Raw genomic sequence first — 27,566 nt, forward strand, 5'->3', positions numbered from 1 at the left:
CTTATAGGATTGCAGGCTGGTTTCTTGATCAGATCCTCAACATCCTTTCACTGTTTTGGAACATAATTTCTTTTTGATACCAGAGTGATGAGGAAAGGGAGGTATTATTTGGCACACCCCAGTGGTTTGTGGGTAAAGAAATTAGAAAAGGGTGAGGACTATGATTAAATGACTAAAAAGTACCTTCTGTCCCGTGTTGTCTTTCTAGTTCATCCCTATGCCAGTCCTCTACGGGGTGTTTCTCTACATGGGTGTGTCCTCACTCAAAGGCATCCAGGTCAGTCTGTGTGGTGTGTTATGTCATGTGGTCAGTGCGGTAGGTTTACACTGCAGTGTTGCTCCCCCCCACACTTGCACAATGGTACATCTGAACCACAGGAGGTTGGTGGCACCTAATTAAAGATATAAGAATTTGTTCTTAACTGACTTGCCTAGTTAAATAAAGGGTAAAAGAGAACAGACTAGTGGTAATGGCTGGAGTGGAATGGTATCAAACACATGGTTTCCATGGTTTCCAGGTGTTTGATGCCATTCCATTTGCTCCGTTTGGGACATTATTATGAGCCGTCCTCCCCTCAGCAGCCTCCTGTGGTCTCAACATGGTTGTGTTGTGGTTGTCCTCTCCTGTAGTTCTTTGACCGTATCAAGCTGTTCTGCATGCCAGCTAAGCACCAGCCGGACCTGATCTACCTGCGCTACGTTCCCCTGTGGAAGGTCCATGTGTTCACCCTGGTGCAGCTCACCTGCCTGGTGCTGCTGTGGGTCATCAAGGCGTCTGCCGCCGCCGTCGTCTTCCCCATGATGGTAAGAATATGGATATGCTGTTAGTATGGCGCTAGAAAGACATTTCACAGGCCATGTCTTCCAGAAACAGAAGTCTGAACTGAAGACAGAGAATACGTCAAGCAAAGAGATGGCACAGAATTGGATTGTCAGGATGATGCCATTTCAATGAAGAGTTAAAAGTACAAGTCACTGATTTTGTTTTGGTGTCTCTAGGTGTTGGCCCTGGTGTTTATACGGAAGCTGCTGGACCTATGTTTCACCAACAGGGAGCTGAGCTGGTTGGACGACCTGATGCCTGAGAGCAAGAAGAAGAAGGAGGACGACAAGAAGAAGAAAGCCAAGGAGGTGTGGTCCAACTTCTCACAGACTACTGCAGAGAGCTGTGACGGTCCCACTGACACTTTCCCTCTGTTTCCATGGTTACAGGAGGCCCAGCGCATGCTGGACGTGGAAGAGGGCATAGCACACCCCTGCGACGGGCCGGGCATCCTCAAGACCCTCAAAGTCAGGTTAGTGGTTGGGGACAATTTTGATGCAGTATATCAATGTCCATTATGCTTGGAGGAAGTCACGGCCCATTCACCATAGCCCATCAGTGATGTTCCTCACGGGTTCTGTAATGCATTGGGAAGCACTTTGGAGAACTATGGACTAGTATATTCATGTAACAGGGAAGAGTAACCCCTTTTGAAGCACTGACCCATCTCTCCCAAAGCAGGTGTGACAGCAGTGTTGAGTTGGACATGCCACACGACGCAGAGGAGAGAGCAGGGGTTGGTCTCCGTCTCAGGCCTGCTCTAGTCTCACTATGCACTCCTCATACAGCTGCTCTTCCACCTGGTTGATTAACTGCCCATGACCACCTCGGACCGGTTTCATTCCACACCGCAGTTTCCTCCCCTCTGAAGGGCCTATGGAAGTGGACAGCCTTGTGGAATGAAATACAGCCCTCGTGTTTGATTTGTTGTTGAACATGACCCCCCCGAAACCTCAGCCCCATAACAACCACCAGAAAAACGACCAATCACAGACTGTCCTTGCAAACAAGCGACTATTTCCAGCTATTATATTTTGAAGTAATACTAAATAGCTAATTTCCCTTAGTATTGCAATTTATAATGGTTATGATAGTTCTCTAAGGGTCCTCTGTAATAATGTATGTTGACTGCAGCAATGCAAAGATCATTCATGAGTTTGTTTCAGAAATGAGAACCACACTGGGGGGGGGGGGGGGGGTGTCCTTGAAAATGTGTGTTTGTGTACGCCAGCTTAGGGTGTTGTGGTGTGTGTTTGTTCCCCTGCAGTTTGGACCCCTCTATGGTAAACATTTCTGATGAAATGGCCAAAACTGCCAATTGGAAGTCTGTCTCCATGAACTCTGACAGTGCCAAAGCTCTGAAGCATAGTGGCAGGTAGCTATAACTCCTCCTCGGTATGGTTCAGGTGCTCATCCTTCCTCTTCCTGTCTGGCTGCTGGGGCCAAACCCAGAAGCATGCTCCCATCCCTCTCAGAAAATCACACCCTGATAATCATTTTGACTAAATATTTCAACCAATAAATAAATACTTTTCTATTTAAATATTTCGAAAATGAATTCTGAAACTATTTAAAAATGTACGTTAATTTCATGCATGTCAATATGTGTCTCAATCACATGCTTTTACGTGTGGGGGAATGTTGATGAAACCTTGTATAAGGCTATTATGGCTTACTCTCAAGATTGAGGGCCAGAGAAGGGAGCAAGTGTTCCCTTTTGGAATCCAGCCTGGTGTTTCTGTCTCCACCTTATTGTCCTATATAGTCCAGAAGTTGAACCTTTTTGTGCTTGACAGTATATTAACCTTTGAATAACCTTTCAATGAACTAAGAGCATAAAGGCTAATTATAACACTCCCACCCACAATCGCGATACTATGATGCACCAACTTGCAAATCAATTGTACTGGATGTGTGGCAAATGTCTTAGAACTGCCAATATTTTCAAATAAACCAAAGATAAGAGCATTTGGGTCCACCTGGGGTACATTCAGTCTTGCAATGTTGCATTTAAACATTTTGCAACATTGCACGTTGTGTGGCAAAGGGGTGGTGAGTGGGTTCATACTCACTGTATTGGGTTGTCATTTTTTGAATGAGTTTGGAGGATTTAACTTACTAAAATTCAAGTTTAATTCATTAATTTTAAACAGCTATAGTTAGATATAATTAAAACATTTGAATGAATGAACTGAATTTTGGTGGTGATGATGATGGTGTTATTCTGTGTTCCCAGCCAGGCGAAGGTGTCCTGTGTGAAGATAAACTTGGAGAATGACCAGGGGGAGAAGTATGGGGATGCTGAGACCTCCTTATGAAGGAGGGATGGGAGGAGCAGGGAGAGTGCCACTTCAGCCTCTAGCCCACCAGGTGGCGTTGTCCTCCTGTCCTCCCACACAGCAGGGGGCAGTGTCCTTCATGGCCCTGTCCGTTGCCCTAACAGCTGCTACCATACCAATGCCAAGGGGGCACACAAAGACACAACCACTTCTACTTAGCCATGTTTCTTTAGTTCTTATTGTGAAATTCGTCGGAAGGAAATTTGTTTTTTAATTTTATCATCGTTTTAAGGTGAAAAAACATTAACTTTAGATTCAGGTGTGCCTTTTTTAAGGAACCACTTGGTCTTCTTGGAATGACTTTCATCAGGCTTTTTACCAACATATCCATAGTCTCTGTGATATGGTGTACAGTCTGTCCTCGTAACACTTACTTCGAGGGCAATGCATTATGAATGCATGTAGTGGCCTTTATCGCCCTTAGTGCATTATATTAGAGGAGTTGCTGTAAGCATTTCAAACTTGTCAAGACTGTCCCCAGGTGGTTTATAGGAAGCAGTAGGCCTAACAGCAGTCCAAGCACCCCGGGTGGCTTGACCACAACGACGGCTACTACTCACAGCACTCTATCTGGCTCACTCTGAACAATAGACACTTTCTGTTTGAGAAAGCAGGTGACGCTCAACAAAAGGTCCAAATACATTTGGAGCACATATTAGATTTGTGTGTGAGAAACTTAACAGCAGCTTAAGATGTCTTTTCACAATATCAGAGTCATGTGTACGATGTGCTGTTGATTCAGATTATCAGTCACAGTAGGTTGAAAGACTGAAGATGTTCTGTCAAAGTGAACATGACAGACCACAGCATAGCCCATAGTGTGCAGAATATTTCGTGAATTAATTGGCAAACATCTCTTACTAATCTTAAACAATCCCAAATTGGAAACGGACTATAATAAGATAACGTTTCAAAAACAAAATGTTCTCACATTTCTCGATTGAGCGGTCTTGTTATTTTGGTGTAATGGTGAGGGTATTGCCTGCAGTGTCCATGTCCATACATGGAAGGAAGAAAATATGTATAGAGTAAGTCTATGGAGGGTTCTAAAACTGATGCCTTCTTTAGGGCAGGTTTAAAGCTGTTCAATAGTGTTACTATACATGGCTGTGGTAGCCTGGGTTTAATCTAGTGTAGTGCACCTGCACCAAGGAAGTCTTACCAGAGCTGTAGCCTCCCCTTGGTTATGATGACGAGGGGAAACCCACTTTTATCCATTTAAACGGTTTACATCCAATGGAATATTTTCTGTTATGGGGTATATATTTTAGATTGTCTATATATATATTTTTTATCATTACAAAATGTAATGCATTTAATTTATTTTGAGTGGGTCAACGTTGCAGAGTTTGGGGGGGGGGGGGGGGCAGGAAGAGGGAGCAGTGTCGTTGTTTGTTGCTGGCCGGTAATTAATGTTCTTTATTTCCTGTCTTTATATCTGTGCACTTTAGATACGCCTGCCGCACAACGAGAGGGGTGGGCAGGCTATATGTACCTTTTTATATACATGTATCTATTTAGATCAGTCTCAGGAACCAATGGGCTCAATGAGGCCCTTCTCTCTCTCTCTCACCGTCTCTGTCAGTCTTTCTTTCTCTCCCTTTCTCCCTGTCACTCTCTTTCTGTGTCTTTTGTCTTTCTCGGCCTCTCTCTCTCTGTGTTGTCTCTCTCTCTCCCCTTCTCTGTGTTCGCTCTCTCTCTCTCTCTGTGTTTTCTCTCTCTCTCTGTGTTCTCTCTCTCTCTCTGTGTTGTCTCTCTCTCTCTCTGTGTTGTCTCTCTCCCTTTCTCTATCTGTGTTGTCTCTCTCTCCCTCTGTGTTGTCGCTCTCTCTCCATCTGTGTTGTCTCTCTCTCTCCATCTGTGTTGTCTCTCTCTGTTGTCTCTGTGTGTTGTCTCACGTTCACTCTGTTGCTCACTGACTGACTCCCTCATTGTCAATCCACTTGTGTTGCTAGAAGATGTTGCTGTGTGTTTCTCTGCCCCTCCCTTTCAGCTGTAAACCCTTTTTACCTATTTGACACTGGACAACACTGTGATAGGTGGGTTTCTCTGTGCTCTTCTTTTATTGGCTATTCTGTTGTAGGCAGTTTTGTATAGAAAAAAAGATCTTAATTAATTTTGTCCCGTGGATTTAGTGTTAATGAATAGCAATGCTTTTGGTTGATTATCCAATATGTATACTGTTACAGGAGTCCTACTGGGAAGGGCATCAGTCTGCTGTTCATGGCTCTGTGAATGAGTTTAATTCATGAGTTTGAATTATGTGATTGAATTAGTTTTATTTAAATCTATAGTGTTATACAAATATGGAATGAAGGTTATGAAACATTGGGTGTAAGTCGTACGGGGGGCAAGAATTTGTTTTGACTTCAATAAAGAGGAGACTCCTCAAGTTCAATAACTGACTGACCGCTTCCATCTGAACACCTTGATGAAAACAAACAGTCATCTGTTTTAGCAGCTGTTTTGCCCTCTGGGTCAATTATGGGCCCCATACTATGAATGTTGGAAATTGACCTACGTTCTCGTTCCTTCTGACTTTGTGCTTACCAGTGGTGTAAAAATACTTTTAAATATTACTTAAGTCATTTTTTGGGGTATCTGTACTTTTCTTTACTAGTTATATTTTTGACAACTTTTACTTCACTACATTCCTAAAGAAAATAATGTACTTTTTACTCCATACAATTTTCCCTGACACCCAAAAGTACTTGCTACATTTTGAATGCTTAGCAGAACAGAAAAGGGTTAAATTCACACGCTTATCAAGAGAACATCCCTACTGCCTCTGATCTGGCAGACTCACTAAACACAAATTCTTAATTTGTAAATGATGTCTGAGTGTTGGCGTGTGGCCTGGCTATCCGTAAATTTAAAAAACAAGAATTGTACCGTCTGGTTTACTTAATATAAGGAATTTTAAATTAGTCTTACTTTTGCTTTGATACTTAAGGATATTTTAGCAATTACATTTACTTTTGATACTTAAGTATATTTTAAAACCAAAATGTAAACTTTTACTCAAGTAGTATTTTACTGGGTGACTTTTACTTGAGTCATTTTCTATTAAGGTAACTTTACTTTTACTCAAGTATGACATTTGGGTACTTTTTCCCATCATTGGCGTTGCCTTGGTGTGCATTAACTCTTGGTAGTTGAGTACTTAAGCAGGCTGGGACTAGGAAACGTGGCCTACTGGGGAGCTTGTTATTAAGAGCAGTCCAAGGTGCATTTTTCTCCGTATCTAACCTACGCTGTACAACAATAGAACACAGAATAAACTGTCATAGTACTGCTATGTGAAACTCCTAAACCGGTGACGATCGCTGAGGACAGGCGATCTTTCAGCACCGTGTGACTAGACATTTCAGTCCCCTATAAAGTGGCTTGGATTGGCCTCATGTTGCCATTCGGTTTGATATCAGTGAAGTTTTTAATGAATTGTTCTTAAACTGTACAATGAATGGTATCTGTACTATTCTTATGGGGTTGGGAGGGCGGGAACCGGGGATAACGCAGATGAACCATTGAATTTTTTTGTAATGGAAATTAAGTTGTTGAAGGAAAGCAATAAAGGTTACTACATTGTAGCTGTGTTGGTTGGCCTCAATCTTTGACAAGTTGTTGTAGCTACATTGCTTGGTGATGAACAGAAGTAGTATTGTATCACTGATCTGCTAGTACACTAAAATACATACAAAACATACAGCTCACACTACAGACTGAAAGTCACTATTTTGATTTTAAAGGGGCAATCTGCCGTTGCTTTATCCATTTTTTGACTTTTTAAATTAATTTCCTTTGAGTCTTGAAGAATATACAGTGCGTTCAGAAAGTATTCAGAACCCTTGACTTTTTCCACATTTTGTTACATTACAGCCTTATTCTAAAATGGATGAAATGTTTTTTCCCCTCAATCTACACACAATGCCCCATAATGACAATGCAAAAACAGGTTTAGAAATGTTTGCAAATGTATTACCAATTTTTTTTAAACTAACCACATTTTACAAAAGTTCAGTATTTAGACCCTTGACTCAGTACTTTGTTGAAGCACCTTTGGCAGCAATTACAGCCTCGAGTCTTCTTGGGTATGCCGCTACAAGCTTCGCACACCTGTATTTGGGGAGTTTCTCCCATTCTTCTCAAGCTCTGTCAAGTTGGATGAGGAGCGTTGCTGCACAGCTATTTTCAGGTCTCCAGAGATGTTCGATCGGGTTCAAATCCAGACTCTGGCTGGGCCACTCAAGGACCTTGAGACTTGTCCTGAAGCCACTTCACTACAGGAAAAGGAGGACCGAGCACGCCCCATTCTCATCGATAGTGCTGTAGTGGAGCAGGTTGAGAGCTTCAAGTTCCTTGGTGTCCACATCAACAACAAACTAGAATGGTCCTAGCACACCAAGACAGTAGTGAAGAGGGCACAACAAAGCCTATTCACCCTCAGGAAACTAAAGAGATTTGGCATGGGTCCTGAGATCCTCAAAAGGTTCTACAGCTGCAACATCAAGAGCATGGTTGCATCACTGCCTGGTATGGCAATTGCTCGGCCTCTGACCGCAAGGCACTACAGAGGGTAGTGCGTACTGCCCAGTGCATCACTGGGGAAAAGCTGCCTGCCACCTAGGACCTCTACGCCAGGCGGTGTCAGAGGAAGGCCCTAAAAACATTCTAAGACCCCAGTCATAGACTGTTCTCTCTACTACCGCATGGCAAGCGGTACCAGAGTGCCAAGTCTAGGACAAAAAGGCTTTTCAACAGTTTTTACCCCCAAGCCATAAGACTCCTGAACAGGTAACCAAATGGTTACATGGACTATGCATTGTGTGCCCCCCCCACCCCCAAACCCTCTTTTTACGATGCTGCTACTCTGTTTATCATATATGCATAGTCACTTTAATTATACATTCATGTACATACTACCTCAATTGGCTAACCGGGCTATCTGCATTGTGTCCCACCACCTGCCAACCCCTCTTTTACGCTACTGCTACTCTCTGTTCATCAAATATGCATAGTCACTTTAACCATATCTACATGTACATGCTACCTCAATCAGCCTGACTAACCGGTGTCTATGTAGCCTCGCTACTTTTATAGCCTCGCTACTGTATATAGCCTGTCTTTTGACTGTTGTTTTATTTCTTTACTTACCTAACACCTTTTTTGCACTATTGGTTAGAGCCTGTAAGTAAGCATTTCACTGTAAGGCGCACGTGACAAACTTTGATTTGCATTGTCTTGGCTGTGTGCCTAGGGTCGTTGTCTTGTTGGAAGGTGAACCTTCACCCCATTCTGAGGTCCTGAGCGCTCTAGAGCAGGTTTTCATCAAGGATCTCTCTGTACTTTGTTCTGTTCATCTTTCCCTCAATTGTGACTAGTCTCTGTCCCTCCTGCTGAAAAGCATCCCCACAGCATGATGCTGCCACCACCATGCTTCACTGTAAGGATTGGTATTGGCCAGGTGATGAGCGGTGCCTAGTTTTCTAAGACGTGACCCCTCATTAGACCAGAGAATCTTGTTTCTCGTAGTTGGACTCCTTTAGGTGCCTTTTGGCAAACTCCAAGGGGACTGTCATGCCTTTTACTGAGAAGTGTCTTCTGTCTGGCCACTCTAGCTTAAGGGCCTGATTGGTGGAGTGCTGCAGAAATGGTTGTCCTTCTGGAAGGTTCTCCCATCTCCACAGAGGAACTCTGGAGCTCTATCAGAGTCACCATTGGGTTCTTGGTCACCTCCCTGAACAAGGCCCTTCTCCCCTGATTGCTCAGTTCGGTCTGGCGGCTGGCTCTAGAAAGAGTCTTGGTGGTTCCAAACTTCTTCCATTTAAGAATGAGAGATGCCACTGTGAATTGGGGGACCTTCAATGCTGCAGAAATCTTTTAGTACCCTTCCCCAGATCTGTGCATTGACACAATCCTGTCTCGGAAGCTCTAGGGACAATTTCTTCAACCTCATGGCTTGGTGTTTGTTCTGACATGCACTGTCATCTGTGGGACATTTATATAGACAGGTGTGTGTGTGTGCCTTTCCAAATCATGTCCATTTCATTGAATTTACAGTACCACAGGTGGACTCCCAAGTTGTAGAAACATCTAAAGGATGATTAATGGAAACAGGATGCAGCTCAATTTAGAGTCTCCAAGCAAAGGGTTTGAATACTTATGTAATTAAGGTATTTGTTTTTTATTTTTTATTACATTTGCAAAAATGTCTACAAAACTGTTATCGCTTTGTCATTATGGATTAAAACATTGAACCAATTTTAGAATAAGTCTAACAAAATGTGGAAAAGGTTAAGAGATCTGAATGCACTATAACTTATAAATGCCTCAGAAAAATAAGAGGTCAAATCATGACGTCCGTGGGAAGTTGGCGCTCTAGAAAGAGGACCTACTTTCTGAGTTGGATGACCTTTCAAATCGATATTTCCCCGACGGAGCCCATTTTTTACCCCCAGAGTTCCCTGTTGTTTTGAATGTGGCATTTGTCATTTTATTATTTTAAATGTTTTACTTTTAAATATATCCATTGAGTCTTGAAGAATGTAACTTATAAATACTTTGAGCTTAGTTAACCTGACGTTCCCCATCAGAACTCAAAAGCTTGTTTTATTCCATAGTAAACTATTTAAATGTAACCATGTTATAGCCTCAAAACGTGGTAAAAGTATTATTTTGATGTCATGGATGGTCAGTACTGGTATCATTGCTCTCTCCATTTGAGTGGTAACATTTATCCAGCCCCACCCCCTCAGTGGCAGGTGTCCACTTTGTGATTGTTGGAGCTGCAGATTGCCACTTTAAAAGGAAACAGCAGTCGGTATTGAGTCCCTCTATTCTAGTGACTACATCTGGTTCCCCTTATCAATACCAAATAGGCTTCTCTGCACAAACTCAGATTTAAGTGTTCAGATATTTCAGATGACTATTCAGTTTGGTTTGTGCTTCTTCTATGGAAATCGTGTGCGCAATGATTTGAAAGCTCATTTACTATTCAAAGTGATTGTTTTTGGTACACAGTACACACACACACACACACACGTTTGGTGTTGATGACAAGAAACCCTTTAAAATAAAGCCCAATCACCCCCAACCCCTATATTATAAACTGGTTGGTTTGAGCCCTGAATGCTGATTTGTCTGAAAGCCATGGTATACCACAGGTATGACACCAATTTTATTTTTACATCTAATTACGTTGGTAGCCAGTTAATAATAGCAATAAGGCACCTCGGGGGTTTGTGGTACATATCCAATATACCACGGCTAAGGGCCGTATCCAGGCACTCTGCGTGGCCATGTAGCATTTATATTAGGGGTCGACTGATTATGATTTTTCAACGCCGATACCGATTTATTGGAGGACCAAAAAAACCCGATGCTGATTTTTATATATATATATTTGTAATAATGACAATTACAACAATACTGTATGAACACTTATTTTAACACGTAAATAAAATCTATTTAGTCTCAAATAAATAATAAAACATGCTCAATTTGGTTTAAATATTCAATATTCCCAGTAAAGACGTTTTTTAGGTTGTAGTTAATATAGGAATTATGACGCGTCGACTATTTCTCTCTTGTCCATTTGTATTTCATATATCTTTGACTATTGGATGTTCTAATAGGCACTTGAGTATTACCAGCCTAATCTCAGGAGTTGATAGGCTTGAAGTCATACACCGCGCTGTCAAGCATTGCTAAGAGCTGCTGACAAACGCAGTGAGTTTGAATGAACGTTTACGAGCCTGCTGCAGCCTACCACCGCTCAGTCAGACTGCTCTATCAAATAATATACTTAATTATAATACAATAAACACAGAAATACAAGCCTTTGGGCATTAATATGGTCAAATCCGGAAACTATCATTTAGAAAACAAAACGTTTATTATTTCAGTGAAATACGGAACTGTTCCGTATTTTATCGAACGGGTTGCAACCCTAAATCTAAATATTGCTGTTACATTACACAACCTTCAATGTTATGTCATAATTATGTCGAATTATGGCAAATTAGTTCGCAACGACCCAGGCAGCCCAAACTGTTGCATATACCCTGACTCTGCATGCAAAAAACGCAAGAGAAGTGACACAATTTCCCTAGTTAATATTGCCTGCTAACATTCATTTATGTTAACTAAATATCCAGGTTTAAAAAAATATACTTCTGTGTATTGATTTTAAGAAAGGCATTGATGTTTATGGTTAAGTACATTCCTGCAATGACTGTGCTTTTTTTGCGAATGCGCTTTTGTTAAAACATCACCTGTTTGGTAAAGTAGGCTGTGATTCCATGATCAATTAACAGGCGTCGTATTGATTATATGCAACGCAGGACAAGCTAGTTAACCTAGTAATATCATCAACCATGTGTAGTTAACTAGTGATTGTGAAGATTGCTTGTTTTTTTTTATAAGGTAAGTTTAATGCTAGCTAGCAACTTACCTTGGCTCCTTGCTGCACTCGCGTAACAGGTGCTCAGCCTGCCACGCAGTTTCCTCGTGGAATGCAATGTAATCGGCCATAATCGGCATCCAAAAATGCAGATTAATCGGTTGACCTCTATTTCATATTACAACCAATGGCCATGTACCACACCCCCCTCGGGCCTCATTGTTTTAATATACTTCAACCTGGTAGACTAGAGGCCAAAAAGACAGTTGTGCCATGCACGATGCAGACAGTGTTTTACAAACATTTTAAAGAACTGGGGTCGACTCCTTTTCATTGTCATTTTAAAATAATTTAAAACTGAATTTCAACATTACTTTAAAAAATATACAATTCAACATCAGAGTGCTGACATGTAGTAATGGCAACAAGCTATTAAATGGAATTGGATGTGTCATAGTGCAGGTGCTATTTACCATTTACTTTCCTTTGTCACCTTTCACCCTCGCATCCCAGTCTTCCAGGCCTCTGTCTGCTTCTATGCAAAGAGTTGTCAAATGTCAAGAGTTTGACTGTCAAATGTGTCAGTGTTTCCAAGGAGGAAAAAGCAAGACAGAGTCTAACTAGAGTCAGTTAACTGAGGGAAGGTGAAGAGTGTTTCTGACCCAAGGTAAGAGGATACGGACTGTCTTTAAGCTTCTACAAATGTAGCATACCAATGTTTGATAGCTTTTTTTAAATAACTCAAATCTTATTAAATAATTATTCTGTATAAATCTGTAATAATGCTTAAATAAAAAGAAACAATTAAAGGTAATTCATGGAAAGTAATGAACAAGAGTGGTGTTTATGAAAAAATGTATTTCTGAAGAGATCCCCAGGGCCGGCTCTAGGCATAAGCAACATAAGCGGGTGCTTAAGGGCCCCGAACTCAGTCGGGGTCTCAACTTACTGTTGAGAGTTAGAATAGTAGAATACACAAGGTGACATTTTGAAACTTGGTTGTGCATCAGCAGTTTTTCACTTGTTTTGTCATTCACTGACAGTCACTCAATTAGCCGTGTCAGGTAACAATTTTAGATTGGAAAGTTGGTCTAGCCAGTTATCTAAACTTGTAGTAATCATGGCCGAATACCAACCGGGCACGCAGGGCACATTCTCAGGGGTCCTGACCACCATTGATTTTGTTAGTCACTCTCACTCAGATTTCATTAAAATGGCATAAGTCATGGAAAAATGTGTAGAATTGCATGAAATTAGCTTTAAAATTGAAAACAATTTTATCTCCACCCTATGGTAAAATGGGAAGAATTGCAGGAAATGTGCTTTAAAACTACAAAATGTTTCTCATCCCCATGGTAAAATGTGCCGAATTGCAGGAAATGTGCTTTAAAACTACAAAATGTTTCTCATCCCCATGGTAAAATGGGAAGAATTGCAGGAAATGTGCTTTAAAACTACAAAATGTTTCTCATCCCCATGGTAAAATGTGCCGAATTGCAGGAAATGTGCTTTAAAACTACAAAATGTTTCTCATCCCCATGGTAAAATGGGAAGAATTGCAGGAAATGTGCTTTAAAACTACAAAATGTTTCTCATCCCCATGGTAAAATGGGAAGAATTGCAGGAAATGTACTTTAAAACTACAAAATGTTTCTCATCCCCATGGTAAAATGGGAAGAATTGCAGGAAATGTACTTTAAAGCGTACATGTTTCTCTCCGCCATCAAAAGGGGGGCCACTAAAACTATTTTGCTCAATTGGAGATACCCAAATATACACAGTGTAAAAGTATTAGGACATGCAGCCAAATTAACAACTGTGGGAAGCGTTGTAATCAACATAGTCCAGCATCCCTGTGGAATGCTTTTGACATCTTGTAGAGTCCATGCCCGTCGAAGTGAGGCTGTTCTGAGGGCAAAGGGGGTGCAACTCAATATAAGGAAGGTGTTCCTAATGTTTTGTACACTCAGTGTATTTACTGTATTAACTTTAGTAAAAAGAGTAAGGCTGGAATTCACTTGTCACAGATTTAGGCTCAATCGTTTTCACTCAAAGTATTTATGCTTTTCAAGACCAAAGAGCTGTCAAGGACACCAGAAACAAAATTGTAGACCTGCACCAGCCTGGGAAGACTGAATCTGCAATAGGTAAGCAGCTTGGTTTGAAGAAATCAACTGTGGGAGCAATTATTAGGAAATGGAAGACATACAAGACCACTGATAATCTCCCTTGATCTGGGGCTCCACGCAAGATCTCACCCCGTGGGGTCAAAATGATCACAAGAACGGTGAGCAAAAATCCCAGAACCACACGGGGGGACCTAGTGAATGACCTGCAGAGAGCTGGGACTAAAGTAACAAAGCCTACCATCGGTAACACACTACGCCGCCAGGTACTCAAATCCTGCAGTGCCAGACGTGTCCCCCTGCTTAAGCCAGTACATGTCCAGGCCCGTCTGAAGTTTGCTAGAGAGCATTTGGATGATCCAGAAGAAGATTGGGAGAATGTCATATGGTCAGATGAAACCAAAATATAACTTTTTGGTTAAAAACTCAACTCGTTGTGTTTGGAGGACAAAGATAGCTGAGTTGCATCCAAAGAACACCATACCTACTGTGAAGCATGGGGGTGGAAACATCATGCTTTGGGGCTGTTTTTCTGCAAAGGGACCAGGACGACTGATCCGTGTAAAGGAAAGAATGAATGGGGCCATGTATCCATCAGCAAGGGCATTGAAGATGAAACGTGGCTGGGTCTTTCAGCATGACAATGATCCCAAACACACCGCCGGGCAACGAAGGAGTGGCTTCGTAAGAAGCATTTCAAGGTCCTGGAGTGGCCTAGCCAGTCTCCAGATCTCAACCCCATAGAAAATCTTTGGAGGGAGTTGAAAGTCCATGTTGCCCAGCAACAGCCCCCAAAAAACACTGCTATAGAGGAGATCTGCATGGAGGAATGGGCCAAAATACCAGCAACAGTGTGTGAAAACCTTGTGAAGACTTACAGAAAACGTTTGACCTCCTGTCATTGCCAACATATAACTTTTGTTATTGACCAAATACTTATTTTCCACCATAATTTGCAAATAAATTCATAAAAAATCCTACAATGTGATTTTCTGGATTTGTTTTTCTCATTTTGTCTGTCATAGTTGAAGTGTACCTATGATGAAAATTACAGGCCTCATCTTTTTAAGTGGGAAAACTTGCACAATTGGTGGCTGACTAAATACTTTTTTGCCCCACTGTATGTTGAACCTAGCCTTATTCATCAACTTTGGCTACACACCTTTCTCAAATGACAGGACCTGTCAGAGATGCAAATGACTTCATGTCCTCAAAGACCTGCCATGGCAACAACAGGAGTTGGCCTGTAGGCCTCCTGTTTCCAATGTTTTCTTTGCCAAAGCATATGGTCAAATTTGGGCTAAGGGAAATTGGTTGATATGTAAACAACCCACAGTGTGCCTAACCAAAGCTGCTACCTAAACAACCACAACCAACGGCCACATAAATATTAGATGACAGGACTGTTTTGCTATGTTTCTGAAATTGTAACAAGTTTAACTAATATTTGCCTTCACAGCCCAGTTACCTGCAAACCTCGACGACCCATCTGACACCACCCCTGCTCCCTTCTGGCTTTAGCGGCCATGGCCCTCGTCACAACCATGGGAGTGGTGCCAGTCATTCTCCTGGTCCTGGCAGCCTTTGACTCAGGTGAACCAATCCCATACAGTATCTCTCTACATGACTGTGACCTGTTTTAGGACTTTTTACAAAGTTACTCTGTCATTAGAGATGCTGTAAATGCTGAAGAAAATACAAACTGGGTTCATCTCAATAAATACATCTCATCATCTCCTTTGAAAAACTGACTGAACAGGGTGGAAGCAAATTCATCCACCATATAGCTTTCAGCTATCCTGTCAATATACAGTACCAGTCCAAAGTTTAGACGTACAGTGCCTTGCGAAAGTATTCGGCCCCCTTGAACTTTGCGACCTTTTGCCACATTTCAGGCTTCAAACATAAAGATATAAAACTGTATTTTTTGGTGAAGAATCAACAACAAGTGGGACACAATCATGAAGTGGAACGACATTTATTGGATATTTCAAACTTTTTTAACAAATCAAAAACTGAAAAATTGGGCGTGCAAAATTATTCAGCCCCCTTAAGTTAATACTTTGTAGCGCCACCTTTTGCTGCGATTACAGCTGTAAGTCGCTTGGGTATGTGTCTATCAGTTTTGCACATCGAGAGACTGAATTTTTTTCCCATTCCTCCTTGCAAAACAGCTCGAGCTCAGTGAGGTTGGATGGAGAGCATTTGTGAACAGCAGTTTTCAGTTCTTTCCACAGATTCTCGATTGGATTCAGGTCTGGACTTTGACTTGGCCATTCTAACACCTGGATATGTTTATTTTTGAACCATTCCATTGTAGATTTTGCTTTATGTTTTGGATCATTGTCTTGTTGGAAGACAAATCTCCGTCCCAGTCTCAGGTCTTTTGCAGACTCCATCAGGTTTTCTTCCAGAATGGTCCTGTATTTGGCTCCATCCATCTTCCCATCAATTTTAACCATCTTCCCTGTCCCTGCTGAAGAAAAGCAGGCCCAAACCATGATGCTGCCACCACCATGTTTGACAGTGGGGATGGTGTGTTCAGCTGTGTTGCTTTTACGCCAAACATAACGTTTTGCATTGTTGCCAAAAAGTTCAATTTTGGTTTCATCTGACCAGAGCACCTTCTTCCACATGTTTGGTGTGTCTCCCAGGTTGCTTGTGGCAAACATTAAACAACACTTTTTATGGATATCTTTAAGAAATGGCTTTCTTCTTGCCACTCTTCCATAAAGGCCAGATTTGTGCAATATACGACTGATTGTTGTCCTATGGACAGAGTCTCCCACCTCAGCTGTAGATCTCTGCAGTTCATCCAGAGTGATCATGGGCCTCTTGGCTGCATCTCTGATCAGTCTTCTCCTTGTATGAGCTGAAAGTTTAGAGGGACGGCCAGGTCTTGGTAGATTTGCAGTGGTCTGATACTCCTTCCATTTCAATATTATCGCTTGCACAGTGCTCCTTGGGATGTTTAAAGCTTGGGAAATCTTTTTGTATCCAAATCCGGCTTTAAACTTCTTCACAACAGTATCTCGGACCTGCCTGGTGTGTTCCTTGTTCTTCATGATGCTCTCTGCGCTTTTAACGGACCTCTGAGACTATCACAGTGCAGGTGCATTTATACGGAGACTTGATTACACACAGGTGGATTGTATTTATCATCATTAGTCATTTAGGTCAACATTGGATCATTCAGAGATCCTCACTGAACTTCTGGAGAGAGTTTGCTGCACTGAAAGTAAAGGGCCATGCTCGTTAAGTGTGCCTTGAATTCTAAATTAATCACTGACCGTGTCAGCAGCAAAGCACCCCCACACCATCACACCTCCTTCTCAATGCTTCACGGTGGGAACTACACATGCAGAGATCATCTGTTCACCTACTCTGCATCTCACAAAGACACGGCGGTTGGAACCAAAAATCTCACATTTGGACTCATCAGATCAAAGGACCCTGGGACTAAACACCTCCCTATGCAACTGGATCCTGGACATCCTGATGGGCCGCCCCCAGATGGTAAGGGTAAGCAACAACACGTCTGCCACACTGATCCTCAACACTGGAGCCCCTCAGGGGTGCGCGCTTAGTCCCCTCCTGTAGTCCCTGTTCACCCACAACTGCATGGCCAAACACGACTCCAACACCATTACTTTTGCTGATGACACAACAGTGGTAGGCCTGATTACCAACAGAATGAGACAGCCTATAGGGAGGAGGTCAGAGACGTGGCAGTGTTGTGCCAGGACAACAACCTCTCCCTCAATGTGAGTAAGACAAAGGAGCTGGTCGTGGACTACAGGAATAGGCGGGCCGAACAGGCCCCAATTAACATTGATGGGGCTGAAGTGGAGCGGGTCGAGAGTTAAGTTCCTTGGTGTCCACATCACCAACAAACTAACATGGTCCAAACACACCAAGACAGTTGTGAAGAGGGCACAACAACACCTTTTCCCCCTCAGGAGACTGAAAATATTTGCCATGGGTCCCCAGATCCTCAAAACGTTCTACAGCTGCACCATCGAGAGCATCCTGACCAGTTGCATCACCGCCTGGTATGGCAACTGCTCGGCATTTGACCATAAGGCGCTACAGAGGGTATTGCGTACGGCCCAGTACATCACTGGGGCCAAGCTTCCTTCCATCCAGGACATATATACTAGGCGGTGTCAGAGGAAAGACCCCAAAAATGTCAGACTCCAGTCACCCAAGTCACAGACTGTTCGCACGGCAAGCGGTACCGGAGCGCCAAGTCTAGGACCAAAAGGCTCCTTAACAGCTTCTACCCCTCAAGCCATAAGACTGCTGAACAATTAATCAAATGGCCGCCCGGACTATTTACATTGACACTCCCCTTGGTACCGGTACCCCCTGTAAATAGCCTCATTATTGTTATTTCTTTGTTATTTTTTACTTTAGGTTATTTGGTTTTTATCTTCTTAACTATTTCTTGAACTGCATTGTTGGTTAAGGGCTTGTAAGTAAGTATTTCACAGTTCCTGTTGTATTCGGTACATATGACAAAATATAGTTTATTTTCCACCGGTCTAATGTCCATTGTTCATGTTCTTGCCCCAAGCAAGTCTCTTCTTATTTTTGGTGTCCTTTAGTAGTGGTTTCTTTGCAGCAATTCGATCGTGAAGGCCTCCAGTCTCCTCTGAACAGTTGATGTTGAGATGTGTCTGTTACTCAAACTCTGTGAAGCTTATTTGGGCTGCAATTTCTGAGGCTGGTAAACTCTAATAAACTTATCCTCTGGAGCAGAGGTAACTCTGGGTCTTACTTTCCTGTGCCGGTCCTCACGAGAGCCAGTTTCATCATAGCGGTTGATGGTTTTTGCGACTGCACTTGAAGAAACTATCAAAGTTATTGACATTTTCCATATTGACTGACCTTCATGTCTTAAAGTAATGATGGACTGTTGTTTCTCTTTGCTTATTTGAGCTGTTCTTGCCATAATATGGACTTGGTATTTTACCAAATAGGGCTATCGTCTGTATACCCACCCCTACCTTGTCACAACACAACTGATTGGCTAAAACGCATTAAGAAGGAAAGAAATTCCATGAAGCACACCTGTTAATTGAAATGCATTCCAGGTGACTGCCTCATGAAGCTGGTTGAGAGAATGCCAAGAGTGTGCAAAGCTGTCATCAAGGCAAATGGTGGCTACTTTGAAGAATCTCAAATAATATGAAATATATTTTGATTTTAAATTTTTTTTTGGTTATTACATTATTCCATATGTGTTAGTTCATAGTTTTGATGTCTTCACTATTAGAAAATAAACCCTTGAATGAGTACAGTAGGTGTGTCCAAACTTTGACTGGTGCTGTAGCTTTCACCTATCCTGTCCTTTCAGATTACTGAAGATGAAGGAAAGGAGAATAGGAAAGGAAGCCACTTTACACTCTTGAGATGAGCCTGTTGTGTTGAATGAAAGGAAAACAGGCTGTTCAGGCCTGTAGTATGTCCCCCCCTGCTGGTCTGACACTAGTAGTATTGGAGCGTTCTCCACCTCTAACATCAACAGCACATAGTCACCTAAAATACAATTTCCTTTATTAGTTAACCAATATGGAACACAGACTCTTAAGTCTGTCGACATGTTTGGGTATTTTTGTTGATTAAATAATCTTATCCTGGAGCAGAATAGTTTTGTTTGCATATGAAAATGGATGTTTTAGCAGTTTCTACCCCTCTTTAGTGTCCACAGCACACTCTTTTCCTAATAGCTTTGGCAAAGAGTTCATCACTGCATTCCCGGAGAACATCGCCTTTTACCATCCCACTCAGCCTTACAACAGAATTGTAATCACAGCACTACACAGTGACACCACGGTAATTGTGAAAATGAGGGAACTGGGTTCCACAGATACCAGGAACCTGAATGCAGCACAGGAAGTTGTGATTCAGACGAGTTGGATAAGTGCAGAACTCAAGAGGTCAAAGTTCTCTAACAACACAATCTATGTGACCAGCAACAAAGACATCAGTGTCCTTGCCATCAGCCAAAGAGGTGAAAGCATCCAGGCCACGGTAGTCCCACCGGTGGAGAGCTTGGGTACAGAGTACCATGTCCCCCCTATACCTGAGATGAAGCATGATCAACCTCAAATAGACCCAGGGAACCATTTGTTTAGGCTCATCATCATAAACAATAAAGAAACTAACAAGGTCACCATCTCAGGGCCAGCAGGTGAGAACGAGACTGTCTCACTCCAGCCGTTCCAACTGGTTCAACTCGGGCTCAATAGATCGCTGCCAGAGCCACACGTGTTGGCCGACCACCCCGTGGCGGTTCTGTACAGCCACCCATGTGCTGCCACAACTAACTGCACCTGTAGTTTTCTGTTCAGCCCTTTGTACCCCGTCACAGCTTGGGGGTCAGAATACCTCGTGCCCCCCTCTTTGGAGAATGGAGCTTTGAATGAAACTACCTTCCTGCTGACGACCAACCAAAGTGTGAGTTTACTCAGCGAACCCCCCACAGAGCCCCTCCAACTGCAGTCTTCCCACGAGCTGTCGTTCTATCCCTTCCTCCCTGGTGGCTCCTCCCTGGTCAAGACCTCCAGTCTTGTCTCCCTGACCCTCCACAGGCCAGGCCTACTCCTCAGCCTCATCCCAACGCATAGCTTTTCCACCTGCTACCTCCTCCACTCCCTCAACGCCATGAGGAACCAGGCCTTGTTAGTAGCCCCCACAGCCCAGACAGAGGGGGTGCATCAGGGGAACACAGCCCTGGATGTCACATGGACTCCCATGATGGGGACCGAGTACTCCTGGGCACTCATTGACTTTGGAACAGAATACAGGAGGCATGTCATCTGGCATAGTTCCTCCAAAATGGCTGCTTACTACTTGGGAGAGACAAACGGCATGGTTTTTGGGAATCCGGCTGCCAGCATCAGCACAGATCCAGGTATGGTGTTGTAGAGGTTTCATAGTGTTGTATTGCTGTGAATTATGCATATTATGCATATCATTCATGTCTGTTGTATGCCAGTTTTTTATAGGAATATATTGATTGCTCTCTCGTGTGTGCTTGTGTGTGTGTGCTTGTGTGTGTGTGTGTGTGCTTGTGTGTGTGTGTGTGTGCTTGTGTGTGTGTGTGTGTGTGTGTGTGTGTGTGTTTGTGCTTGTGTGTGCATGCTCGTTTGTATGCACAGATTCTAAGGGCTGTTTGCTGAGGCCAGAGGTTGTGACACTTGGGGATGAGCAGGGTGGCTGGCCCGAGTCTCTGAAGTACTGCCAAGATCAGGGCTACAGTCTGGTCAGCCTGAACACAGAAGAGTTTCTACTTCAAGTGACCAATAAACTGAGGGAGACGCAGGGTCAGGTGTGGATAGGCCTCCGTCGGAGCTCACTGACAGGGCAGTGGTACTGGCTGAGCAAGGCTGCTGTGTCCTTCAGTCACTGGGCCCAGGGTGAGCCAGGGACCCCCATACAGGGCCAGTGTGCCATGATGACACTGGACCCCCAGGGAAACTATACCTGGAGCGACCAGAGCTGCTGTGAAGCTCTCCCAGCCGTCTGCTACAGAGAGCCACTACACTTCCCCCTTCAGTAGAGCTCTATACATGACCATGTCCCTTTCTGTAGTACCCTTCATACATTATACTCACTAGATTCAAGCCCCTTTGTGAAGGGCATTTCATAAGATATATTCTCTAAACAGCTGTACTGTATGTCTCAATCCAGAATGATTGACTGTCTGGTGTTTCTTTTCCATATTTGGAGTTGAGGCATATCTGGATAAAGTCATTCTGATGACTCTGATCTAGGACTTCTTGACAAATAAGACTGTTTTTACTTGTTATTCATATTACAGGTCCAAACCTGATTGTATCAAATCAATGAAATATTATCTACTGTAGTCTTGTGTAAAGTCTTTGATAAGGTGTAACATATGAATTGAAATACTGAGGAGTTAACTAGATAAATGTTTTCCTTTTGCAAATGCTATAGACTGGTTGGTTGTTTAGCTGCAAAACCGACACTTGCGCAATTATGGGGCGAAACACCTGGTTGGCTTAGACTATTGACGACATGTAAACTATATTTAATCTCAATGTTTGTATAAAAATGAATACATTTGCACAATGAGCACTTGTCTCTCAAATACATTGTTACAGTTATTAGTTAGCTAGATAGCTAATTTTAGCCATATTAGCATAGATGTGAAATCAGTCAAAACGCCTCAACAAGACAAGGTATCAAGAACAAGATAAAAACCTGCTGAAACGAGACACCTGGAGCACTATTCCCCACATGGCTGCGTCTCGTTATATTACCTTTAAATGACATTAAATGTGACATATTTGTAAAACAAGCTATGCTTGTGCTGTATTCTTTAAACCACCACAATACATATACCATCCTCTCCTTTAAATGGACAGAGGTTTTGTGTGTAGCCCCCATTTTGAGGCTTGACAAATAGTTAGATCATCACAACATTTCAACCAATGAGTTAGATTCATAAACAATAAACGAATGATTTACACTCTATTCATTACATATAAACCCTTGGTAGGGAATGAGGTGGGATTGAATTATATGCAAATAGGTCCATAATGTAATATTTATTGAAGACAAATGGAAAAATGTATGAGAAGTTAAAACATTTGGATTAGTGTGTATGCGTATGCAAACAGTGTATCATTTGAACCAGCATCTGAGCCATGCTGGGCCTCCTCCCTGCGGCAGCCAGACTACCATCCCCAGCAGCAGGAGCACCTTGAACCCCAGGGAGAGGGAGAGCAGGAGCAGCAGCGGAGGGGCCTCCCCAGAGACCTGCACCTGCCTGGGGGGCAGCATGTACAGGGTGGCCTGGTCCTTCCCCAGGGGGTTGGAGGCACTACATGTGTACTGCTGCCCAGGGAGGACATCCCGGAGCTGACTGGTGGTGTGATGTTGCTCGAGGGACTCCTGGGAGAGGGGAGAGATGTCGGAGCCTTCCATGAGCTGGTCAGGCCCCAGCCACTGGATGTCAGGTAGGGGAGAGCCCTGGACACGACACTGAGCCCTGTAGCCAGCTTCCTCACTGCCCTCCACTGACAGGCCCAGGATTCGTGGGGCAGCTAACCATGAAAGGCAAACACAGACACCCCAAATCATTACAATCATGTCCATGAAATACGCATAAATCCATCTACAATTAGACAAAGAGACAAACCCCATACAGAGTTGACATTAGATCGCTTTCAAGGTCTAAAACAAACTGTGTAGTACTACATTCTACAGTGTACTCATCATATACAGAATCCCCCTACCCTCCACTCTAAGCCGTGTGCCCATCTTATCCTCGTAGCTGGCATGTGCGTGTCCGGGGACCTCCACACGGCAGTAGTAGCGTCCGTTGTCCTGCAGGGCGGCGCTGTTGATGCGCAAGGAGAGGTCGTGCTCTCGGGGATTCCCTTCCAGGCGATAACGCTGGTCCTGCTGAGGGCCTGGCTGGCAGGTCCTGGCCCCAGTGGGAGAGGAGCAGTGGTAGAGCACCGTAGAGCCCTGGCCGTGGCCCATCCGCCACACCACCTGCAGGGAGGAGTGCAGCGTGTGGTGGGGGTGGGTGAAGGAGCAAGGCAGCACCACTGGGTAGCCCTCCATGGCACGCACCTCCGCCTGAACCTTCATAGACCAGCCGTCATCGTTCGAAGCATCGCCCAGGGCTGGATGTGTCATAATATATGCTATTAATGCTCAGGACAGATGGAGAACTGGAGCTGATATATGATACTTTAAATTGCACAGTGATACAAACTTTATCACTGCAATTTAAAGTATGTTTAATCAAACTTCAACTATGGTATATAAACACATTTTGAAAACAGGAATCGTTCCGTAATCCTGTAAGCAAAATGTCAATCTGGTAGTGGTGTCCAAATCAGTCATGCTTTGAAAATGAGGAAGGATTAAGACTTTAGAAAAAGTTCACTTTGATCTAACTTTGCTTTCTGTTTTCCATTTGCTTCTGAAAAAAGCAGTGCAAAATGATATCTCTGAATAGTGTGACCCCACAGTTTGTCTGACAAATATTTGATCCACATATGGTGTAGTCGTGAGTCCATCTGTAGCTTACTTACCTTCCATGAAACACAATAGGAGATTCACCATTCTGCAGAGTGACCGGGTGTCCATGCTGAGACTGCTGTGTTAAGGATAGAGTATGCAGGGAGGATTCTATGTTTGTCTCCTCACCTGACTCACTGTTTCTCAGACACTGTCCCGTGTCTGCCAGTCATTCCAGTACAGATCATATGAGATTCTAAAGCGTATTTCCCTCATCTAACACACTGTCCTACACACAAAGTATTCACAACACTTGACTTTTTCACAATTTTGTTGTGTTACAAAGTGGGATTGAAATGGATTTAATTGTTGGTCAACGATCGACACAAAATATTTGTCATAACGTTGGCTTGGGGGTAGGTTTATGACAGTCATAAATACCTCTCCCCCCCTCCCCCTTTTCCTCTCTCTACCCTGCTGATGTTACATTTGCAAACACCTTGGTTAACATAGAGGGAACATCAGAAGTTGGAAGGAAATGAACTATATTCTGGTAATCCGACCAATTGAACATATGCAGTGGTATTTTAATGAATATGATGTCAGTTCTGTTGTCATCTGAGACATTCTCATCAATGATAAGATGACATAAACTCTACCGTGGAAAGTCTACACATCAGAGTTATCGGATTCACATGGAAATTTGTTCATGTTCAATTTAAATGTTTGAATATGAAATTATTCGTGATGGGATGAAATGTGATTGTAGCTTCTAAAATGTGAGATTTGGGTTTTCATAAGGTAAGGTTTTCATAAGGCTCAATCAGTGGCCCGCCCCTGTGAAGGGACATGGGCTATAAAACTTTTCAAACACGCCCTCCTCTCCCTTCCCATATAAAACCTTGATGAAAATGTAACCTCCTGTTCCGAGGATGACGATCCGATGTCAGAATTGTTCAGATAATAACTACAGAACGAAGCCAACTTGGTTGAGAATGGTATGAACTTTGAACTCTTATTCACTACAGAAGTGAAATTGCCATGTAAATGATTAGCAACAGCCGCTGCAAACAAGGAAGGAACAGACAGAGTATCCCGTCTACCACACAACGACATTATTACAGCCTTTTTTCTTTTCTTTATTTAACTAGGCATGTCAATTAAGAACAAATTCTTATTTTCAATGACGGCCTAGGAACAGTGCCTGCCTGTTCAGGGGCAGAACAACCTTGTCAGCTCGGGGGTTTGAACTTGCAACATTCCGGTTACTAGTCCAACGCTCTAACCACTAGGCTACCCTGCCGCCTTCCATCTACCACCAACCTACCGAAGCTCAGCTCAGAGTAAATATTTATTGCATTTTCCTTTTCCAAATGGGTGGTAATTTAGAATGCATAAGATACTGTATTTACGATAGCACAGCTTCTCCCTGTGTCCCTCAGTCTTCCCGCTCTTTCACTCAAACCCAGCCCCTTTTCTTTTGTGTAACCAGCTGTCATATCTGTTCCGCCCGCTAGGGACGTTTTCCTTTATGACGTAATTTGTAATCAAGTTATGATTAATTATGTGTATATGTAATTCTGTGTGATTAGTTAGGTATTTAGGAAATAAATAATTAAACCCAATTTTGTATTGCTGATTCAACTTGTTAGCCAGGGTTCGTGCAGATAACCAAGAATTTACAACTTTCAGATGAGACTGAATTAAGGTGACGCTTAATATTGAATGCTATTGATGTAAAATATTACTAGGTCTTTAACAGTTTATTCGGAAGATAACAGCTCTATAAATATTATTTTGTGGTGCTCCGACTCTCTAGTTAATTACATTTACATGATTAGCTCAATCAGGTAATATTAATTACGGAGAAATTATTTCATAGAATAGCATGTCATATCACTTAATCCGACATAGCCAAAGACACGACATACTCTGTCAAAGTGGAAGAATAATGTATGAAAAAAAATGTATTCATAAAAATAAATAAACACTAATATATCTTGATTTGATAAGTATTCAAGCCTCTGAGTTAATACATGTTAGAATCACCTTTGGAAGCTATTACAGCTGTGAGTTTTTCTGGGTTTGAGTCTTTCTAAGAGCTTTGCACCCCAGGATTGAACAATATGTGCACATTTTTGTATTTTTTAAAAAATCTTTAAGTTCTGTCAAGTTGGTTGTTGATCATTGCTAGACAGCCATTTTCAAGTCGCCATACATTTTCAAGCCGATTTCAGTCCAAACTTTAACTAGGCCACTCAGGAACATTCAATGTCGTCTTGGTAAGCAACTCCAGTGTATATTTAGTCTTGTTTGAGTTTATTGTCCTGCTGAAAGGTGAATTTGTCTCCCAGTGTCTGGTGGAAAGGAGTTTAGAAATGATTTTGCCTGTGTTTAACTCTCTTCGTTTTTTTTTTTATCATAAAAACTTCCTTGTCCTCATAACATGATGCAGCCACCACCATGATTGAAAATATGAGGAGTGGTACTCCGTAATGTGTTCTGTTGTATTTTCCCCAAACATAATACTTTGTATTCAGGACAAAGTAAATTTCTTTGGCACATTTTTTTGCTGTTTTACTTTAGTGCCTTACTGCAAACAGGATGCATGTTTTTGAAATAGTTTTACTGTGTACAGGCTTCCTTTTCACTCTGTCAATTAGGTTAGTATTGAGGAGTAACTACAATGTTGTTGATCCATCCTCAGTTTTCTCCTATCAAATAGTTTTCTCCTATTTTATTATTATCTATTTGTTTACCTTTATTTAACTAGGCAAGTTCGTTAAGAACAAATTCTTATTTACAATGACGGCCTACACCGGCCAAACCTGGACGATGCTGGGACAATTCTGTGCCGCCCTATGAGACTCCCAATTATGGGCCACTTTAATAATGGAACACTAGTCACTTTAATAATGTATACATACTGCTTTACTAATTTCACATGTATATACTGTATTCTATTCTACTCTATTTTAGTCTTTGCCACTCTGACATTGCTCGTCTTAATATATCTTATCTATATATTTCTTAATTCCATTATTTTACTTTTAGATTTGTAGTTGTAAATGAGAACTTGTTCTCAACTGGTCTACCTGGTGAAATAAAAATAAAACAGTTTGTGTGTATTGTTGTGAATTCTTAGATACTACTGCACTGTTGAAGCACAAGCATTTCGCTACACCAACAATAACATTGGCTAAATATGTGCATGTGACCAATACAATTTTATTTTATTTGATGTAAACTCTGTTTTAAAATTGGCCTCATGGTGAAATCCATGAGCGGTTTCCTTCCTCTCTGGCGACTGAGTTAGGAACGACGTCTGTATCTTTGTAGTGACTGGGTGTATTGGTACACCATCCAAAATGTAATTAATAACTTCACCATGCTTTTTATTTATACCCATCTACCAATAGGTGCCCTTCTTTGCAAGGCATTGGAAAACCTCCCTGGTCATTGTGGTTGGATCTATGTTTGAAATTCACTGCTCAACTGAGTGACCTTACAGAGTATGTGTGGGGTACAGAGATCAGGTAGTCATTCAGAAATCACATTTTTACTCCTGAATTGATTTAGGCTTGTCATAACAAAGGGATTGAACACTTATTGACTCAAGATATTTCAGCTTTTCATTTAAAAAAATACTGAACAAAAATATAAATGCAACATGCAACTATTTCAAAGATTTGACAGAATTACAGTTCATAAAAGGAATTGGTCAATTGAAATAAATTCATTAAGCCCTAATGTATGGATTTCACATGACTGGGAATACAGATACTGTATGCATCTGTTGGTCACAGATACCTTAAATAAAAAGTAGGGGCGTGGATCAGAAAACCAGTCAGTATCTGGCGTGACCACCATTT

At 42.2% G+C, this 27,566-nt stretch overlaps 2 protein-coding genes across 3 annotated transcripts in view; one reads left to right on the forward strand and one right to left on the reverse strand.

Annotated features, from left to right (window-relative positions):
* The window catches only part of LOC110534121 (sodium bicarbonate cotransporter 3), a 68,884-nt gene extending 64,131 nt beyond the window's left edge, over positions 1-4,753 (forward strand). Inside the window, exons 20-25 of one of the 2 annotated variants that reach the window (XM_036966755.1) lie at positions 209-277; positions 631-804; positions 1,000-1,131; positions 1,213-1,295; positions 2,091-2,198; positions 3,060-4,753. In XM_036966755.1, coding sequence (XP_036822650.1) covers positions 209-277; positions 631-804; positions 1,000-1,131; positions 1,213-1,295; positions 2,091-2,198; positions 3,060-3,141 — 648 coding nt within the window. In that variant the 3' untranslated portion in view covers positions 3,142-4,753. The remainder of the gene's footprint in view (positions 1-208; positions 278-630; positions 805-999; positions 1,132-1,212; positions 1,296-2,090; positions 2,199-3,059) is intronic. The other variant, XM_036966756.1, reaches the window with a different exon arrangement.
* A 17,536-nt stretch (positions 4,754-22,289) lies between these two features.
* On the reverse strand, positions 22,290-24,158 carry LOC110533792 (sialic acid-binding Ig-like lectin 15). The gene is made up of 3 exons (XM_036964023.1): positions 23,769-24,158; positions 22,959-23,354; positions 22,290-22,766 (listed from the first exon to the last, which is right to left on the reverse strand). The coding sequence occupies exons 1-3, from the start codon at positions 23,821-23,823 to the stop codon at positions 22,345-22,347; spliced, it is 873 nt and encodes a 290-aa protein (XP_036819918.1). The 5' UTR covers positions 23,824-24,158; the 3' UTR covers positions 22,290-22,344.
* Positions 24,159-27,566: the final 3,408 nt, after the last annotated feature.

The sequence above is a fragment of the Oncorhynchus mykiss genome, chromosome 3 (genome assembly GCF_013265735.2).
Source record: "Oncorhynchus mykiss isolate Arlee chromosome 3, USDA_OmykA_1.1, whole genome shotgun sequence".
In the NCBI taxonomy this organism is placed as follows: Eukaryota; Metazoa; Chordata; class Actinopteri; order Salmoniformes; family Salmonidae; genus Oncorhynchus; species Oncorhynchus mykiss.

Bases quoted from the DNA above. Each gene is read 5' to 3' on its own strand.
- LOC110533792 (XM_036964023.1), bottom strand. From the start codon at position 23,823: ATGGACACCCGGTCACTCTGCAGAATGGTGAATCTCCTATTGTGTTTC. The intron at 23,355-23,768 runs GTAAGTAAGCTA...TGACACATCCAG, and splicing joins CCTATTGTGTTTCATGGAAG to CCCTGGGCGATGCTTCGAAC. The intron at 22,767-22,958 runs GTAGGGGGATTC...TTTCATGGTTAG, and splicing joins CACACGGCTTAGAGTGGAGG to CTGCCCCACGAATCCTGGGC.